At 55.5% G+C, this 18,647-nt stretch overlaps 1 protein-coding gene across 1 annotated transcript; it reads left to right on the top strand.

Annotated features, from left to right (window-relative positions):
• Positions 1 to 1,103: 1,103 nt before the first annotated feature.
• SDR42E2 (short chain dehydrogenase/reductase family 42E, member 2) lies at positions 1,104 to 17,924 on the top strand. Its single transcript, XM_012524430.2, has 12 exons — positions 1,104 to 1,158; positions 1,639 to 1,823; positions 2,237 to 2,332; positions 3,730 to 3,787; positions 4,463 to 4,581; positions 5,323 to 5,398; positions 8,587 to 8,669; positions 10,494 to 10,631; positions 11,214 to 11,279; positions 13,349 to 13,412; positions 15,188 to 15,261; positions 17,670 to 17,924. Exons 1-12 carry the CDS (start codon positions 1,104 to 1,106, stop codon positions 17,922 to 17,924), a joined length of 1,269 nt encoding a protein of 422 aa, XP_012379884.2.
• The last annotated feature ends 723 nt before the right edge of the window (positions 17,925 to 18,647 follow it).

Below are 18,647 nucleotides of genomic sequence, written 5' to 3'. Positions count from 1 at the left end.
CCCTGGGAAGTACACGGGGCAGCCGGGGTTATTGAGTCCATTTTGCAGCTGGGAACACTGAGGTGCAGTGAGGTTTGAAGGACCATATTCAGGGGCACACCCCAGCAAATGTACCTTTGTCACAAAAAGCTTCCCCTTAAGGTATAAAGACAACTCCAAACCTACAGACCCTTCCCCAGGTCCTTTGGGCCTAAGTAGGGGAGGCCTCCTCTGTGAAGCTGGAACCTGTCCTCTATGGGGCATTAGACCCGTGCCCCTGTGATGTGTCTGACTTGGGATGCCCCCCCCCCAATCCCATGGGTGCCAATGCTTGTACAGGCTGAGACTATCTTCTTCACCCAGAACTTTGGAGAGCAGGCCAATGACAGAGAGCACTAAAAGATACTGTCCCTCTAGCTGACAGTGTCCCTGCCCTATTGCCACCACCAGCAACAACTCTGAGGCTCATCAGTCAACCACTCAGCCACTCAGCAGACACCTATTCTTTTATGCAGCCAGTATTGCCAAGCACCTACTATGTGCCACGCGGGCGAAGACTTGCCTGCCTCTATGTCCCAGCACACAGTAGGCTCTCAGTACTTAGTTGCCCTCCCTATCTCCTAGTCAGAGAGCAGATTCCCTTGCCCGCTAGGCATCAGTTTCCCCTTCGGTGAGAGCCGAGAGTCCCTGTGTTCAAGAACACGCTTCCAGTCTATTGGGGTCCCCCTTAGCATCATCTGATTTGTCTTTCTTTGGGCCCACATGGGAACTGGGATTTTAAGGGACCAGGAGGGAAGTCAGGAATGTTTGTGTGAGACTCAGCCATGCAATGTAACTTGGGCCTCGGTTTCCCCACCTGTAAAATCAGGGCTTGGCTGCCTTGTCTCTGACTCTCTCTGATGGAGACCCCATGGCCCAGAACTAAAGGAGCCATCTTGGAAGTTCTCGAATTCCGAATGGGATGGATTCCCTGGGAACTCAGAGGGCCTCTAATTCCCACCTGGGGTTCCCCCTCAGTCCCTGGGGGTCTGATAATCCATGTAACATGAGGCAACTCTAGAATGTTCTTTCTTTGATTTTGCCCCACAGGTAGACAGACTCAGACCCCACTGGAGCAGTAGAGGATGAAGCCCACCCCTGCAGGCTCCTCCTCAGAGGCCTGCAAAGCTGCAGGCCAGGGCGAGAAGAGCTGCCCGGTCTGCCAGGCCTGGGGGGGGCTCTCAGGTCTGGGGTCTGGTTTAGGGTCTGGGCCTGGACCCAGAGTGGGACCTGACACGGTGCCGGAATCCATGCTGGGGCCTGGTGCAGTTTCGAGACCTGGGCCGCAGCCCAGTGCTGTTTCAGGGTCTGGTACGGTTCCAGGGCCTGGGCTGGGGCCTGGCATTGTTCTGGGACCTGGGCAGGGGCCTAGTGAGGTTCTGGGACCTGGGCCAGGACCCAGTGGTGGTGTAGGGACTGGTATGGCTCCGGAGCCTGGGCCTGGGCGTGGCACAGTTTCAGGACCTGGGCCAGGTCCCACAACGATACCAGGCCCTAGTGTGGTTCCAGGGTCCAGACCAGGTCTGGCGCTTGGGCCAGGAACTGCACCATTACCTGGGCCGGTACCAGGGCCAGGGACTGGGCCCAAAGCCAATGCGCCAATGACAGCCCCAGCCCCAGCACCCCAGCCGAAGACTCAGGCCAAACCCGCTCAGGCTGCCGGGCAGAAGGTTCTGGTGACCGGAGGAGGAGGCTACCTGGGCTTTAACCTGGGTTCCAGCCTGGCCAAGAACGGCGCCTCCGTCATCCTGCTGGACATCCGCAGACCCCAGTGGGAGCTGTCTCCAGGGACCGAGTTTATCCAGGTGCAGAGACAGGGGCCACGGGGGACCGGGGGAGCATCCCAGCTGGCGGGAATGGGGAGACGGGGTCTCTGACGTCACACCTGTTGTGCGCTGTCCCAGAGCACAGGCTGAGTCCAGCCACTTGCGCTCTGACTCCGATAGCTCCGGTACTTCCCATGAGGCACCACACCTCTGAGCCTCAGCAAGGGGGAAATGATAGTGCCTGCATCACGAGGGTCTCGTGGGGAGGCACGAGGTAGGGCACGTGGAATGCCTGGCCCAGTCCCTGTGATGTAGGGAGCCGGGTAAGTGGTGGCCAGGGATGACGATGCTGCTGTACGGCAAGTCCTGCCCCACCAACCTTTTCTGATCCTACAAGATGCTGGCCTGGTGGGATCCAGGGGCCAGATCTGGGAGCCCCCCCTCTCTTTCAGGCCGATGTCCGAGATGAAGATGCCCTCTATCGCGCTTTTGAAGGGGTGGACTGTGTCTTCCATGTGGCCTCCTATGGAATGTCTGGTGCTGAAAAGGTAAGCCTGTCAGGTGCAGTACCTGGTGTTAGAGTCAGGTTCAAATCCTGGCTCTGCTCACCCCAGCCCTCCAACTTCCCCTTCACCATGTAGTTTGCGCTACTCCCAAACCTGCATTTGTGTCCTTCATCCCAGCTCCATGATCTAGGGCAAGTTAACATACCCTTTCTGGGCCTCAGTTTCCTCACCCATAAAGCAAAGACATTACAAGTACTTACCTCAGAAACCCTTCAGACTGCAGTGTGACAGCAGCTATCAAAACTGTAAACATACATGTACCCTTTGACCAGAAATTGCACTCCCTCTGTGTATATTTACAGCATTGCTTTTCATCACAAAAGACAAGGAAATAACCTAAATACTCATCAGCTGGGGACAATTTAAATCAATGCCGATGTATTCAACCAGTGAAATTCCATGAAGTCATTCAAAAGAATGAGATAACTCACTATGTGCTGATGGAGAACAATTTCCCAAGTACAGAACAGTGGTATCTCCTGTTGGGTTTTTTTTTTTTTAAGGAAAAAAAAAAAGCTAGGGTAAATGTTTATGTTTATTTATATGCTCACATATGCCTATGTGCTGATGTTAATACGTATTGATTATCTCTAGAAGGAAACACGAGAAACTGACAACTATGGTTGCCTCTGGATGGAAAAGGAAGATTTGGGATCAAAAGTGGGGGAAGCTTGTTTTCACTATTTTTTCTGGCCTGAATTCTTTGTGACCTTAGGATTGTATTACCTAGTAAACAAAAACAACCACAATAAGGATATAGTTTAAAAGTAAACAGAGAGGGAAGCGGATGCAGCACAAGCGGTTGAACACTGACTTCCCCCTACTAGGTCCCAGGTTCAACCCCCAGCCTCAGTACCTCAAAAGAAAGAGTAAACAGAGGGGCCGCCCATCGGGTTGTTGTGAGAATTAAATGAGATGGGGACCCCCGGCATGCAGGAAGCCCTCCCTGGAGCCTGGTTGTTTTGTTTTTCACTCCTTGATGCCCTCACGAAGGCATGGGCAGTATTACTCTGTCCATTTTACAGACAAAGAAACGGAGACTTCAAGATTGGAAGAACAAGCCACACGATGCTTTGAGTCCCTTTTCTGGGCCAAGCACTGTACGGGGCCGTTCCCGTGGGTCTGATTAAATCCCGTTAACCATTTAAGGTTTGCCCTCAATTTGTAGAAGAGGGAACGGAGGGCCAGGGGTGAGGGATCACCTGATCACCTGGGGAGGTGGTGGCCGAGCTGGGCCCCCCGCGCCCAGGGCTCCGCACAGCCCCGCCAGCCTCTCAGGGTCCCTGCCTCTGAGCAGGACCTTCTGCAGCCCCTGCCCAGCCTCGGCAACAAGGCAGGCGGCACCATCGCAACTTCCCCATCTGCATCTTGTCTTTTAGCTACAGAAAGAGCAGATCGAGTCTATAAATGTTGGAGGCACGAGACTAGTGATCGCTGGTATGTGCTCAGAGCTGAGTGTGACCTTGACCTGCTGTGTGTTTCTCCCTCTCCACCCTCTCCTGCCCAGCTCCGGGGGGCAAGTATGGGGGGGGAGGCAGAACCCTGCCCCCCACCCCCTCCCCAGCAGAGGGCCTGGCGACCAGCACAGCCTTCCTGAACTGCAGGCCTGCCCAAGACCCTGCAGGGAGTGGGTCAGCGTGGTCACCCACGTGCCACCAGAGTGTCTGGGGACAGGAGGAGCCGAATTTGGACTCAGGGCTTAGGTATTTGGGAGTAAGAAAACTTGCTGAAGGGCCAAAAAAAAGAGGGCCTACTGGGTGCTCTGAGCATGTCCTGCCTTCTCTTGCGTTCTGTTTTCCTCTCTGGTTCAAGAGTGTCTTTTTTCCTGGGTTCCCACTGAGTTGTGACCTGTCCTTGGCAAGGCAGCTTAAGGGCCACCGCCGTGCTCAGAAGGAAGAATGAGCCGGCCTGGCCTCCAGGGGCCAAGGAGCGGGGAAGGAGGCGCTTCCCTTCTGAACAGCTCCGGATTCCGGGAGGGTCCCGGGGGCTGGTCTGTGTGTCCACGGAGACTGGGTGCCCCTGTGGCACCTCCTCAGCCCCTGCTCGCACACAGCCCGCGCATGCGCTTGCTCGTGTGCGCGCGTGTGGTGCTGAGTGCGCCCGTCCCTGCAGCCTGCGTCCGCCGGCGGGTTCCGAGGCTCGTCTACACCAGCACCGTCAACGTGGCCTTCGGCGGTCAGCCCATCGAGCAGGGTGACGAGGACTCCGTGCCATATTTCCCACTGGAGAAGGTACCCAGCTTCTGGGGGAGGTGGGTGGGGCCAAGGGCCTGGGATCGCAGCCCAAAGGGTACGGATGGGTGGAACCAGAAGTGTGGGCAACCCCACAATGCAGGGTGAATTCCAGGTGGAAGGATTCCACAAAACTGGGAGGACTAATACCACCTAGTCCACCAAAACTGGGTGGTACTAGTCCTCTATTTTAGCTGGTCATTCCAGTAGGGGCTTTGGAATCAGACAGGTCCTGCCCTGATCCCCAGCCAGTGACTTTTTATCTGTGTGATCCTGAGCAATTCACTTAACCACTCTGAATCTCGGTTTCTTCATCTGGGCATAACACCGTCCCATGGAGTTGTAGAGAGCAGGAAATGAGATAACATAGGGAGAAAGGCCACATGAACACTAAAGGCCCACCTATAAATAATTCATCCAGCACATGTCCAGCATCAGCGTGGCAGGGCAGGTGTCTGGGGCTGGCAGGAACCTCCCTGGGCCAAGGAGCCCCTGGCCGTTATTAACTGCTCTCAGCCCAGTGCTCCCCTGTTCCCGTAGCTCTTGGAGGAGACACACGGTCCTCCTTCCAAGGGGAAGAGGGGCAGTGGCACTCAGTCCTTGGCCGTACCCCAGGGGACGTCCCCAGAATCCAGCCCTGGCGTGGGCTGAAGCAAAGGTGCGGTCCTGGGGCCAGGCCGGCTTTGCCAGCAGGGTCACTGGCCCTGCCTGGTGACTCTGTTCTCCCTGTCCTCCTGACAGCACATGGACCACTACTCCCGAACGAAAGCCATCGCCGACCAGTTGATCCTCACAGCCAATGGAACATCTCTCCCCGGTGAGTCTTCCGGGACCCCGCCCACCCCAGATCTCCCTGCCACTGAGAGTGACAAGGCTGGGGCCTCCCCTGACGCAGAGGTGTGACTCTAGCTTCTTGATACGTTCTGAGGCCTGAACTCCCTCCAGAGGCCAATTCCCTGGGTTACTCATCGCTCAACCAATTCTGAGCACCTGCTGTGTGCCAGCCTCCCTGCCAGGGGTACAGCCAGGAAAAAGGCAGGCCCCATGGGCTGGGGTCCAAGAACAGTCACTGTCGCCCCTTCTACAGCCAAGAAGATTGAGGCTCCAAGAGTTACCCAAGCCCAGCTCTCTCTCCTGCCACACAGGAGCAGATCCTATTTTAGGGGCCCTGATACTTAACCCTCAATAACTTTCCAGAACAATCTGCCTTACTGTCCTGCCTCCTCTGATTTTAGAGACGTGATAAGGGGATATGAACAGTTGGCGTTCACCAAGTGCAAATTAGCACAACTACCTTTCTGAAACTGAAAAGAATAAGAACACTCGGTTTCCCTCACCATCTAAATCATCTAAACTCAGGAGCCAATGGGTTTGATGCTTGAAATTATAATCCCCCATTTCCAGGAGAGAAAACTGGAGCCCGGCATGGTTAACCAGCTTGTTTCAAGGCCACACAGCTATTAGGTGATAGAGGAGGGATTGGAGCCCCAGGGGTCTCCCACCGGGGCCTGGGGCCTAATCACTGGGCTACCCCATGGCCTCTGAGAACGGGCTCTGCTGTACAAATCCTGCCCCCCACCCCTGCCCCACCAGGCCTCACCCCCGATCTCAGCGGGAACGTCCACTGTGTTCCCAGGGGTTCTGTGCAGTTGAGTTCTCCTTCCACCCAGGGCCTCCCTGGTGGACTGGCAGCCTCCATGCCGGACACCTAATCCTCCGGCCAAGAATTATTTATACGAGCGTCCCCGGCTTTCCATGGTCAGGAGAGTCACAGATACCCTGTGCCCGGCCCCTCCGTGATGTGGCTGCCCGGTGCCCCGCTGGCCAGGGACACCTGCAACCCGACCTCCCCGGACCCAGGCCCGGGTGACCCAGAGTTTAAAATTAGCTGCAGGTGTTGACAGAAAAGCTCACCTGATACCTGCCTGCCAGGACCGGTCACCCAGGGTGATTTCTCCTCGCTGCTGCCCTGCGGATCCCTGAGACTCGCCCTCTAACCCGGCGGGGAGGGGCAGGGTCCCTGTCGCAGAGAGCGAGTGCGGTTACGTCACTCCCGTCCCTGGGCACGTTGATTTCTGGGGGCTGCCGCAACAGAGCAGCACAATTTGGGTGGCATAAAAAATGACATTTATTCTCTTGTGGTTCTGGGGACCAGAACCAAGTGGTCAGCAGGGCCGGGCTCTCTGCAGGCTTGGGGGAGAAGCCATCCTTACCTCGTTTGGCTTCACCTGCGGCCACCTGGCACCCATCTCTGTTTCAGCCTTCACATGACCTTCTCTTCTCTGGCTCTGCTCCATGTGTCTCAGATAAGGACATTTGTCACTGGATTTAGGGCTCACCCAGATAATCCAGATTGTGCTTATCTCCAGATCCTTCACTTAATCACATCTGCAAAGACCTTCCCAAAAGAGGTCACCGTGACAGATGCCGAGATGTTGGCCCTAGCTATGGGGGCTACCAATCAACCCACCCTACTGACCTCGGCAGCTGTAAAGCGAGGGTGTGGGAGGATGCAGCAGCCACGGTGCCTGGCGGTGACCCAGAGGCGCCAGCCCTGGCTAATTTAAGGGAAACAGGAACTTATATTGGAGGGAATTGGGATCGCTTCCACTGGGGCTTAGCAAGGGCAGGGTCTGGGGCAGCTCCGGGACCTGGGTGGCAGGAGGTGACCCTCCATCTCTTCGGGGTGAATCTGCTTCTAGGATTTTAGTGTCAGTGACATTAAGAGTCACATTTTCTGGGGGACCTAGCTGGTCCCGTGGCCACCTCTTCCCCTGGGGAGGTGGGGCATCTTGAGACAGTCCCCCTAAGACCTCGTGCAGGAGAGGGGGTTCCCCAAAGGAGGGCGGGTTGCTAGTCCCAGAGGTGGTCCGCTCTCAGCTTCCCAGACTGGATACAGCCCCTCGGGGAGCTTGAGCCCCGGGAGAGTGGAACACCCTCACAGAGGCATGTGTCATTTAAGGTTTTGGGGTCGGGGGGAATCAATTAATGTTCAAAATCAGCTATTTTTGACCTTTTTAAAAATCTTAAAATAAGCACAAATGGATTCTTGGGGGAAACCAAAAATGTTGTAGGCATTCATAAGACAAAAAATGACAAAGATGTGTACCCCAGATTTCCTCAGGGGAGACATGTTCACCTGCTTCTATCATTGGGGGCTCCTCAGTGGAGAATGTGGGAAACGCTGGACCAAGCTGTGCAGTGGTCTGGGGAGCCCTGAGGGATAAAGCAGTGAGAGCTAGGAGCTGAGACTTTTTGTGCTCTGGTCTTTTCCTTTCTCCATTAATTGTCTGGAAAGTATAACAGCTCCCACCACTTACCCATTTTACAGGTGAGACCAAGGCGAGAGAGCTGCCAGACAGGATCTACTTGTAAATGTTGTCTCGCCCAGAAGCAGGGCAATTAGGGGAGGGGCACAGCTTTGGTTGCCCATCTCAGCTCCAGCTGAGCTGAGTGACCTCAGGCAGGTCACATCCCTTCTCTGAACCTTGGTTCTTTGATCCATTAAACAGGCATAGTAACAGCTCCCACCTCAGAGAGTTGTTTTGAGGGAAAAAATCCTGGTTTACCAGGGCTCCAGGAACATACTAGGACCTCTTTGAGAGTGGTCATGGTTATTATCTAACTGACAACCAGAAAAGGAAAGAACTAGAGCCATTGGCATGAGGACATGTGTGCCTGTGTGCATCTGTTAAATGGGCACAGTAGGTCTCCTGGAAGTTGAAATGCTTGATAAACTCTCATGGGCCATGCAGTTTCACCTCTACTACTAGTCTGTGAGCATCCTGGGGACGGGGACCATTTCTTGTCATCCTTGGATTCTTCCCAGCATCCATCCCGAGGAGGGGGGGATTCTGAATAGTGTTTGTTGAATGACAACTGATTGAGAGAGTAACTCACTGAATGAGGAAACCCCAAGGACCAGGGAGTATGGGCAGCCTTCCTCTCCCTCTCCCTGCAGGTCGGCCGCTCCCTGGCCCCTGACCGCCCTCCCGTTTGTCCTAGGAGGAGGCACTCTGCGGACGTGTGTGCTACGGCCCCCAGGGATCTACGGCCCCGACGAGCAGAGGCACCTGCCCCGGGTGGCGGTACGTCACCCCAGCCTACGAGGGCAGCGGAGGAGCCCGGCCCACGGGTGCTCGGGACCCCTAGTTCTGAGAGATGCTCCCTATCCCTTGCCTGTCCATGGACCCCTCAGGCCCACCAGACAATTGCCAAGGCCAGGCCTAAGACTTAGCACACCAGGAGCAGAACTGTCCATGTGTGTCAGCCAGGCCCAGGCACAGGTCGGGAGACATAGAGCTGTGACCCCAAAGAGGCACAAGGGAGCCGGTCGCCCCCACTCTAACGTGTGCTTCCTGAGGCTGGATGGCTCAGTTCCTGTGGCCAGCACAAGCGTCCTAAAGCAGAAAGCCTCCCTTTAGAGAGAGCTGGGTGCCAGGGGTGCCAGACCCTGTCCCCAAACTCTCCTGGCCTGACCAGGTGGTAACCACCACAGCCACAGGTTCCATGTGGTCAGGCTGTGAGGAGGGATGCACAGGAGGAGGGAGCACCGAAGAGGGCCTGGCAGGGGAGGCCTGGGAGGACTTCCTGGAGGAGGGGATACTGGTGCTGAAAGAGAAGAAGGGATTAACCAAGGGAACAGGTAGTAGAGCGAAAGTAGTCCACGTCAAGGGGGCAGCTTGGGCAAACACCTGGAAATGAGAAAGGTCGTGGTTGGGTTTAGGAAGCAGCAAGAGGCTCATGTGGATGGACCTAGGAGGACAAGTACACGGGGACCAGTGTGGGGAGGGCAGGGGTGTGCGCTGTGGGGAGCCGTGGACTCCCAGAGGATGGACTTTCCGGCCTGCAGTTTCAAACCTTCCTCTGCTGGGGCTTTATGTCTTTTTTTTTCCAAGTTAATGGAGTACTCAGGGAATGTGGGGTAGAGCCATTCGTTCATTTATTTGTTTAGCAAATATTTATTGAGCTCCTACTATATGCCTTGTACTACCCTAGGTTTTAGAGATAGATCAGCGAATAAGACAGTGATTTCTGCTCTTGTGGAGTGTCTATTGTCACAAAAAATAGGCGTAAAGTGCATTTTAAAAAACAAAGGTTTATCAATAGGGAAGAGAAATGAACATAAATTAGAAAGTGTGTGCAAAGGTGCCAGGTGCTCTGAAAAAAAGAAAAAATGATGAGGGTTGAGGGATTTGAGAGTGCCGGGAGGTGACCTTTGAGCACCAACTTGAAAGTGCATCCCGCTTGGCATTTGGAGAAAGAACCTTCCAAAGGGAGCAGCTAGTCCAAAGCCCTGCAATGGGGATATGCGGATATGTTCTGGGAACAGAGCCTGCACGGGGCATTAGTAGATGAGGTCAGAGCGATTGGGGCCAGCGCAGGGCGGTCCAGGGGGCCACTGCTTCACCCCGGCAGGAGGGGCGCCCCTGGCAGATGCCGAGCCACGGGGAGACATGCTGTGCCCTAGGATTTAAGAGGGCCCCTCCAGCTGTGTGTAGGGAACAAACTGGGGGGTAAAGGCGGGGGGCTGGGGGTGGACGCAGGGGTCCAGTTAGGGGGCTAGTGTGGTATCCAGGCAAGAGATGAGGGTGTCATCAGGGTCACTTTCTGAATAGATCTTAATAGTTGAGCTAACACGATTGGCAGGTGGGTGAGACGTGACACATGAGAGAAGGGAGTTACAAGTGGCTCCCACGTCCCTGGCCCGAGCCGTTGAGGGCCAACCGTGGGAGGCACGACTGGGAGAGGGACCTCTCCAGGACACGGTCTGCGTACGATGGAACTAGACAACCGCGTGGCTGCAGAGGGCACTGGATACGCGCGTCTGGGGTCGCGGGGAGAGGGGTCTGGCCTGTTTATTGGCTGGAATTTAAAGCCACTCCAGGCACGGCCCATGCTTCTCGCCCCAGAGCCGCATCCAGAAGAGGCTGTTCCTGTTCCGCTTTGGGGACCGCGGGATGCGGATGAACTGGGTCCACGTGCTTAATCTGGTGCAGGCGCATGTGCTGGCAGCCGAGGCCCTCACAGAGGCCAAGGGCTACGTGGCGGTGAGTCCCCTGTGGCCGCCCTGCGGGCGACAGGCAGAGCAGGCAGGGCGCCCAGCCTTCCCATCCCTCAGGGTGTCCTGGCTCACACACAGCCCTTCTCCCCCGTTCCTGTATTAAGACGGCCAGTGGGGCCCTTGGCCTGGGGGCAGCAGGGTGGGGGTGTCCACTGAACCTCATTAGACCCTCATAGTGGCCCTCTGAGGTGGGCGGGGTTGATCCCCTAAGGACAGCCACCAAAAGCTGAGCATCTTACGTCTGTGATCCCATTCCTCTCCACAGCAGCCCAAGACCCCATCACTATCCCCTCATTTGTCAGATGAAGAAACTGAGGCACAGGGAGGTTAAGTGACCCCATCGAGCCAGTCAGTGTGGTGGCACCAGAATTCAAAGGGAAATGCCCCGAGACCCCCAGCCAGGGGCTCCAATCCATGAATGCCTGTCCCCAGGCCTGGGGTCCGGCCACTGGCCACTGGTTCTCCATGGCTGCCCAGGAGCGGGTGGAGCCCCTACAGGGCACCTTCCGAAAGGCTGGGGCCAACCTGGAGGGTGGGCACCTGACTGCCACCCCTGTGTCCCCCGCAGAGCGGGCAGGCCTACTACATCAACGACGGGGAGAGCGTCAACCTCTTCGAGTGGATGGCCCCACTGGTAGGTGCCCCGGCCCCCTGCCCTGCCCCCAAGTGAGCATTCGGGGACCCCTTGTCTCCTCTCCCTGTCATCCTTTCCTATGGCAAACGATCAGAAGAATTCACATTTAACAAGACTGTGTGGCTTCTCTCTAAAAACCACCTCAGGCCACAGTGTCCACTGGGCAACACTGGGACTGGCTGGAGCTGAGGCGCAGCTGCCCCTTTGGGGGAGACACATGCACCCCGTTTGCCATAGTTCCCTCCCAGGCCGCTTCCAGATTTGTGTTGACTTCTAGCCCTGTCATGTTTTTCATATGTGACCCCCGTCCTGTGTGTTGAGGCTTTGAAGGAGGGAGGTATAAAGTAGACAAAGCCCAGAGGTGCCAGGCCCTGGGGGCCTCCGACAGCGCAGCCCCCCTGAGAACTCTCGCCACTGCACCCAGCAGCCCGCGGACTCCTGGGCCCGCTTGGAAGGGGTAGACCAGAGCCCTTGGGGCCAAGAGGCCTTCCTTCATCAACCCCTCGGCGCTGCCCCTCAAAACCACAGCAAGACGCCAGGCTGCCCCACGCCCACAAAGCACTTGCCTTTTCTCCCCAGCTCCGGCACCCCCAGGCAGGTTTTATTTTCAGCCTTATTGAGATATAATTTACATTCCATACAATTCACCATTTTAAAGTATACAATTCAGTGGTTTTTAGTGTAGTCCCAGAGTTGGTGCAAGCGATGCCATGTCAATTTCAGAACGTTTTCATTACCCGTTAGCAGCCACTGCCCTTTTGTCCCCTGCCCCCCAGCCCCCAGCTAGCTCTAGATTTGCGTCTTCTGGACATTTCGCATGGATGGAATCATGTTTCCTTCTGTGACTGACTTCTTTTGCTTGGCACATTTTCCAGCTTCATCCATTTGTAGCAGATCTCAGATCAGCACTTCATTCCTTTATAATTCTAAAAAATATTCCATTCGTGCCTATACCACATTTTGTTTACCCATTGATCAGCCGATGGGCATTTGAGTTTTTCACTTTTCTGGCTTTTATGAACATGTACATGTGTGTGGACATATGTTTTCATTGCTCTTGGGTACATACCTAGGAGTGGAATTGCTGGGCATATGGGAACTCTGCGTTGAACTACTGGAGGAACTGCCAGGCTGTTGTACAAAGCAGCTGCACCGTCTTATACCCCACCAGCAGCTTAGGGAGAGTTCCAGTTTCTCCACCACCTCACCAACATTTTCTACTCTGTCTTTTTGATCCAGAGAGCTTTTATATGAGTATATTACATTCCCATGGCTGCCATACAAATTACCACAAACTCACTCAGTGACTTAAAACCACAGGAATGTATTGTCTCGCAGTTCTAGAGACCAGAAGTCAGAAACCACGGTGTCGGCAGGGCTATGCTCCTTCCAAAGGCTCAAGGGGACAACCCGTGCCTTGCTTTTCCAGCTTCTGGTGGCTGCAGGCGTTCCTTGGCTTGCAGCTGCATCACCCCATTCTCTGCCTCCATCATCACTTGGTCTTCTCTGTGTCTGTTGTCTCTCTTCTGTCTCTTCTAAGGACCCTCGTCACTGGATTTCACACACACACACACCCGATAATCCAGGATGAGCTCATCTCAAGGTCACATTCCCAGGTTTCAGGGTGAGGACTTAGACATACCTTTTTGGGGCACCACCATTCGACCCACTACAACAAGTGACAGCTCCATTCAACCTGTGCCATTCATGCACCCAACTTCTACCACCCTCCCCTCATATGCATTTTTTTTTTCACTCCAATAGCAGAAAAGTCAATTCTAGAAAACTCAGATTCTGTGTCAGGATCTCAGGATGTCGTTAGTGCTGACAGACGTAAATCATAAAAAAAAATATGCGAGTGATTCCAAGTTAAAACCTACCCCCTGCATTCATTTCCTACTTGAGATTTCCAGGCCAAGGTACAGATTTCACTTTGAGCCTGGCATAGACTTGGGTGGGCGGCAGAGGGCCAGGACATGTTTCTGTACCCCAGGATAAAGGGAGCCTGTGGTCATTCCACACCAGCCCCTGGAGGACCTGTCCTCACCTCAGGCCATGTTTTCTTGCAGTTTGAGAAGCTGGGGTACAGCCAGCCCTGGATCCAGGTGCCTACTTCCTGGGTTTACCTGACAGGTAAGAAGAGTCTGTACTGAAAGCCCTCCCTCTGCCAGGTATACCTATGGTAGCTCATTTTAAATGCAGGACAGGGACTAGGGTGACGTCAGTGAAGCTGAGGCTGCCCATTTTAAGAGGTGCTCACTCTCGGGGACTAGCCAGTGCTGCCAGCCCGATCCTGCACTTACCCGACCTGAGAGTGAGTGCTGCCTCAAAAGTTGTGCCCTCCTTGCCTCACTTGCCTTGCCCTTGTCCTAGCCCTTTAAAAAAAAAAAAAAAAGTTTATTTTATTTCTCTCCCCTTCCCCCACATTGTCTGCTCGCTATCTATTCGCTGTGTGTTCTTCTGCATCCACTTGTATTATCAGGTGGCACTGGAAAACTGTGTCTTTTTTCCTTACATCATCTTGCTGCATCAGCTCTTCGTGTGTGCGGCACTACTCCTGGGCAGGCTGCACTTTTTTCACGTGGGGCAGCTCTCATTGTGGGGTGCACTCCTTGCACGTGGGGCTCCCCGACGCGGGGCGCCCCTGTGTGACATAGCACTCCTTGAGTGCGGCAGCACTGCACATGGGCCAGCCCACCACACGGGTCAGGAGGCCCTGGTATAGAACCCTGAACCCTCCATATGGTAGGCAGGCACTCTATTAGTTAAGCCACATCCGCTGCCCTGTCACAGACTTTTTTAAACCCTTATCTCTCTTGCAGGGTGAGTGTGATTGGGCCCAAAGTACAGATGAGGTGACAGGGCCCAGAGAGGTGGTAGCATGCCCAAGGAGCCACAGTGAGAAAGTGGGAGAGGCAGAATGCCCACTGAACTTGGCCCACTCCAAAGCCCACACCCAGCTCCATGCCCCGTGGCTGGAAAACATTACGCCAGTTGGGAGGAGAGGGGGGCACCTTGAAGTTGATGCCGCTTTTGGACAGGCAGGGCTTCCATCTTCACCCTAGACTGCCCTCCTCCCCCTGAAGGCCTGTCTCTGGTCCCACCCCTCCCTCACATCCTGCCCACTGCCCTCTCTTTCCTCCCCACTGCCATCCCAGAATCCCTCAGCCTGCCTCTTACAGCTGGACTGAGGGGCCCGGTGGCCTTCCAGTCACACAAACAGCTGTGTTCCTGGGAAAATCTCAGCTGGATCCGTCTGTATTTTCGATGGGCTGGGATGCTTTCCTTGGAAAGTTCGCAAACTTCCATCCGCCAGGGCTCACATGCATGACTTCCCAGGTCCAGCGTGGCCGCAAGGCTGAACACAGGGTCTCATGGTTTTAGAAGATTATCTATAAATTCCCCGTTCCCAGCGGGCTAACTATAACTCAGTGCTGCTCCACCATGACAGTGTTGTAGAAACAAGCAGGAAGTTACTGAAATACACATTCGCCTCTGCCAAAAGCAGGTGGGGAAGCATCAGGATTTTTTAATGTGGTTCAGTGGGCAGCAAACCACTGCTCTAAACTTTTTCTTTCCTGCTCACAGATAGGGGAATAGAAGTGAGTGAAAGAGGCAGAGAGATGACTATAGAGAGAACTTTCCAACTGCTTGGATTTATTTAAAAGCGCCAGTCCTTTCATCTCAGTAACAAGTTACTGGTGACACTGCGCACCCAAACAAGGCACCCCAGTGGCACTGAGATTTGCTGGTTAAAAGGAATCTGATGACAAAAAAATTTTTTTTCTGCCAAGTGAAGGCTCCCTGACCAGAGTGACTAATGCCCCCGATTGATTTGTCCCCGAGGACCTCCTTGGGGCCCTCGGGGACGAATGACTGTGTGGCCATCCATTCCTCTCCCTGCACAGCCATACTGATGGAGCATCTGCACCTAATCCTGAGGCCGATCTGCAGCATGCCCCCACTACTCACCCGGAGTGAGGTAAGCAGGCAGGCTGCTCGGGGCGCCCCTGGGCCCTGAGCCCCCTCACTACCCTTCCTGCCCCTTTTGTGCAAAAGTCCCACCACCACCCCTCACCCCTTTGGCCCTTGACTGGATGTTTGGCTGAGGTCTCAGACGCCCATGTGGGCCCAAATCAGGTGCCAGCTCCTTGTACTCATTCTAACCTCTGGGCTTTTAGTCAGGCTGGGTTCTCTTGGTCCTAAATGCAACAGCTCCAAGTCCCTCCCTTGTCACTGTCATTTCATTCATAAGCAGCTTATCTGCCCAGCCAGACCGGAGGCTCCCAGAGTCAGGGTCCAGAACATTCACTTTTTCGAACATGCCCCTCCCCACCAACCCTGCCTTCTCTCAACACACACACACATACCTTGGTGTGCTAGGCTCACAATGCATGCGCATGGAATAACAAGCATATATGAACCACCAACTATGTGCAGAATACTAGTCTCAGTCATCATGATGCAGTTATATATTTGTTTAGTATAGATGGTTTAAATGAGAGGATGTTTTCAACACAGAATGTAAACAGTAAAACAACAGGGAGTATTCTTTGCAACATCAATCCACTTTCTCATTTGATTCTCTCTGATGCCTCCTCAGTTAGGAAGGGCAAAGAGATTATGATCTCCATGTCACAGATGAGAAATTGGGCACTAGAGACATTCGTGACTTGTCCAGGGTCATATCATACTGTAATCCACAGCAGACTCCAAACCCGGTGCAAGAGGAGGTGCGACAGAAGAAAAACGCAGCTGCCTATGGTTTCTCCTTTAAGCCATCCAGGCCAGTGGAAGGGAGAATAATAATCGTGGTGACTGTGTGCCGGGCACTGGACTGTTTTCCTTTCCATTTACAGAGGAGGAAATGAGACAGGCAGAGGTGAAATAAACTGCCAGTGATCACTCACTTAAGAAGTGGAAGTGGCAGAGCTGGGATTCGAACTAAGGCTTAAGTGATCTCAGGTTCAGAGATACTAGCCTCTAGTTTATGAAATGCTGCCAAGGTCCAGCTGAGCTGTGATCTGGCTCTCCTCCCTCTTGTCTAACTAGTGGGTTTCCTTGCTCAGCTCAGGGTAAAGGAGCCTCAGTTAGCTGGGGCTCGGGTGCCCTCTGCTGGTGTACCTGCGATACACCAACCAGCCCTCTGATTTGAGTTAATAGCCTTTCATTCATTTACCATTTACTGAGTACCTACTGTGTCCTGGACAATGGAGGGATGAAGACATAGTCTTTAACCCCAGGAGATCAATCCAAATGGGAAGACAGCCCAGTGATCGGAAGCTCAACACACTGTGATAAGGGAAATTACAAGGCTCTTCAGAGCACCGAAGGGGCACCTAAGCCAGCTCTGAGGAAATCTGGGAGGTTTCACAAATGTGATATCTAAGCCTGAGACCTGAGAACACTGCAGCGACCATGCTTATCTAGTTCACAGCCTAATCCCCACATAACAGGTGCTCTGCAAATATTTTGTGGAGTATTGCCTAACTCAGCTGGAATGACACTAATTCTGCACATCCCAAAACCCTGGATTTACTTGCTAGAGCTTAAAGAGGCAGGAATTGACCTTACAGCCTCCCTCCACCACTCCCCAAGCACCTAAGACCAGGAGCTTGAACCCAGGGGCCCAGGGAAAATCAAGCCGATGGACAGCCCCACTCCTCCCCCCCTCCAGTGTCATAGGCTAGAATCGGGTTCCACTGTGTGGCCCTGGGCAAGTCATTTAACCTCTCTGATCTTCGGTTTCCAAATACGCCCAGCGGAGATGGTGGTAGTACCATCTCAGAGGATTACTAAAAAGGCTTTAGCCCAGGTCGGCCACAGCGAATTCTATAGGCCTTCTGGCAGCAGGGTAACCGGGGAAACAGAGATCAGACGCGGGCAGAGGACCACTTCTGCATAATTGCTTTCCTCAATCAGGAAAGCAGCGTTTAATCAAGGCGGGAAGGCTGCACCCTGGGGCCCGTCCGACCAGAGTGGAGCTGGAGGCGTTTTTCTCAGGGCGTTCTGCTTCTAGTGGAATCCTAAGAACTTGCCAAGGCCTTTCCAAACCCGGGCACCCTACTAGCCGGGGAAGAGGAGTGCAGAGTGGAGCCCTTGCCTCTTAGGGACGGAGGTGGGGCGCTCAGGAGGGTGGGGTTCAGCGGGGCTGGTTCAGGAGAGCAGAGAAAACATCCTGGAGACCGCGCCCTCGAGGAAACTGAAGGAGACCGACAGAGAAGGGACGTCCTGGCAGACGAGGGCATCGCGGGAGCAGAAGCCGGCACGCAACCCCCGCCTATTCTTTTCCGTCTCCGTAAAGCCAGGGAGCGGAGGACGCCTCCCCGCCCCCCGCCCAGTCCCGCGCCCCGGCGCCCCGGCACTCGGCTGCCCCGCCTCTCCCCGCAGGTGCACAGCGTGGCCGTGACGCACACCTTTCAGATCGCCAAGGCGCGCGCTCAGCTCGGCTACGCGCCGGACAAGTTCAGCTTCGCAGACGCCGTGGAGCGTTACGTGCAGTCCCGGCCCGGGCGGCCCCGCGGCTCCACGGCGCGGACGGTGCTGCGGCGGCTGCTCGGCCTGCTGCTGCTCCTCGGCCTGCTCGCCCTGGCCCTGCACCTACTGGGCCTGCAGCCGCCGGGGACCGCAGAGCAGCGCCGCTGACCTGCCACGGCCAGCGGGTCTCCGCGGGAGCCTGATCCTCCGGCCTTGGCCCCACCCCCTGACCCGCCTTCCGGTCTTGGCCCCACCCCCAAGACCCTGGCCCCTCCCTCCCTGCTCCCGCCTTGGCCCCACCCCCCGAGTTTGGGTCCAACCCAGTCTTGGCCCCGCCCCCGGCCCCGCCCCTTCCCTCCCTCTGCCCTGTACCCGCCCCCTGCCCCACCCCCCATTTGAGTCCAACCCGGTCTTGGCCCCGCCCCTGTCCCCGCCCCTTCCCTCCCTCTGCCCTGTACCCGCCCCCTGCCCCACCCCCCATTTGAGTCCAACCCGGTCTTGGCCCCGCCCCTGTCCCCGCCCCTTCCCTCCCTCTGCCCTGCACCCGCCCCCGCCCCACCCCCCATTTGAGTCCAACCCGGTCTTGGCCCCGCCCCCGTCCCCGCCCCTTCCCTCCCTCTGCCCTGTACCCGCCCCCTGCCCCACCCCCCATTTGAGTCCAACCCGGTCTTGGCCCCGCCCCTGTCCCCGCCCCTTCCCTCCCTCTGCCCTGTACCCGCCCCCTGCCCCACCCCCCATTTGAGTCCAACCCGGTCTTGGCCCCGCCCCTGTCCCCGCCCCTTCCCTCCCTCTGCCCTGCACCCGCCCCCGCCCCACCCCCCATTTGAGTCCAACCCGGTCTTGGCCCCGCCCCTGTCCCCGCCCCTTCCCTCCCTCTGCCCTGTACCCGCC

Source organism: Dasypus novemcinctus, chromosome 23 (assembly GCF_030445035.2).
Source record: "Dasypus novemcinctus isolate mDasNov1 chromosome 23, mDasNov1.1.hap2, whole genome shotgun sequence".
In the NCBI taxonomy this organism is placed as follows: domain Eukaryota; kingdom Metazoa; phylum Chordata; class Mammalia; order Cingulata; family Dasypodidae; genus Dasypus; species Dasypus novemcinctus.
Note: the sequence above shows the minus strand (reverse complement) of the source record. Positions and strands in the feature narration are given on the sequence as shown.

Coding starts and splice junctions, on each gene's coding strand:
- SDR42E2 (XM_012524430.2), top strand. CDS start 1,104: ATGAAGCCCACCCCTGCAGGCTCCTCCTCAGAGGCCTGCAAAGCTGCA. Junction 2,333..3,729: donor GAATGTCTGGTGCTGAAAAG/GTAAGCCTGTCA, acceptor CTTGTCTTTTAG/CTACAGAAAGAGCAGATCGA. Junction 11,280..13,348: donor TCGAGTGGATGGCCCCACTG/GTAGGTGCCCCG, acceptor GTTTTCTTGCAG/TTTGAGAAGCTGGGGTACAG.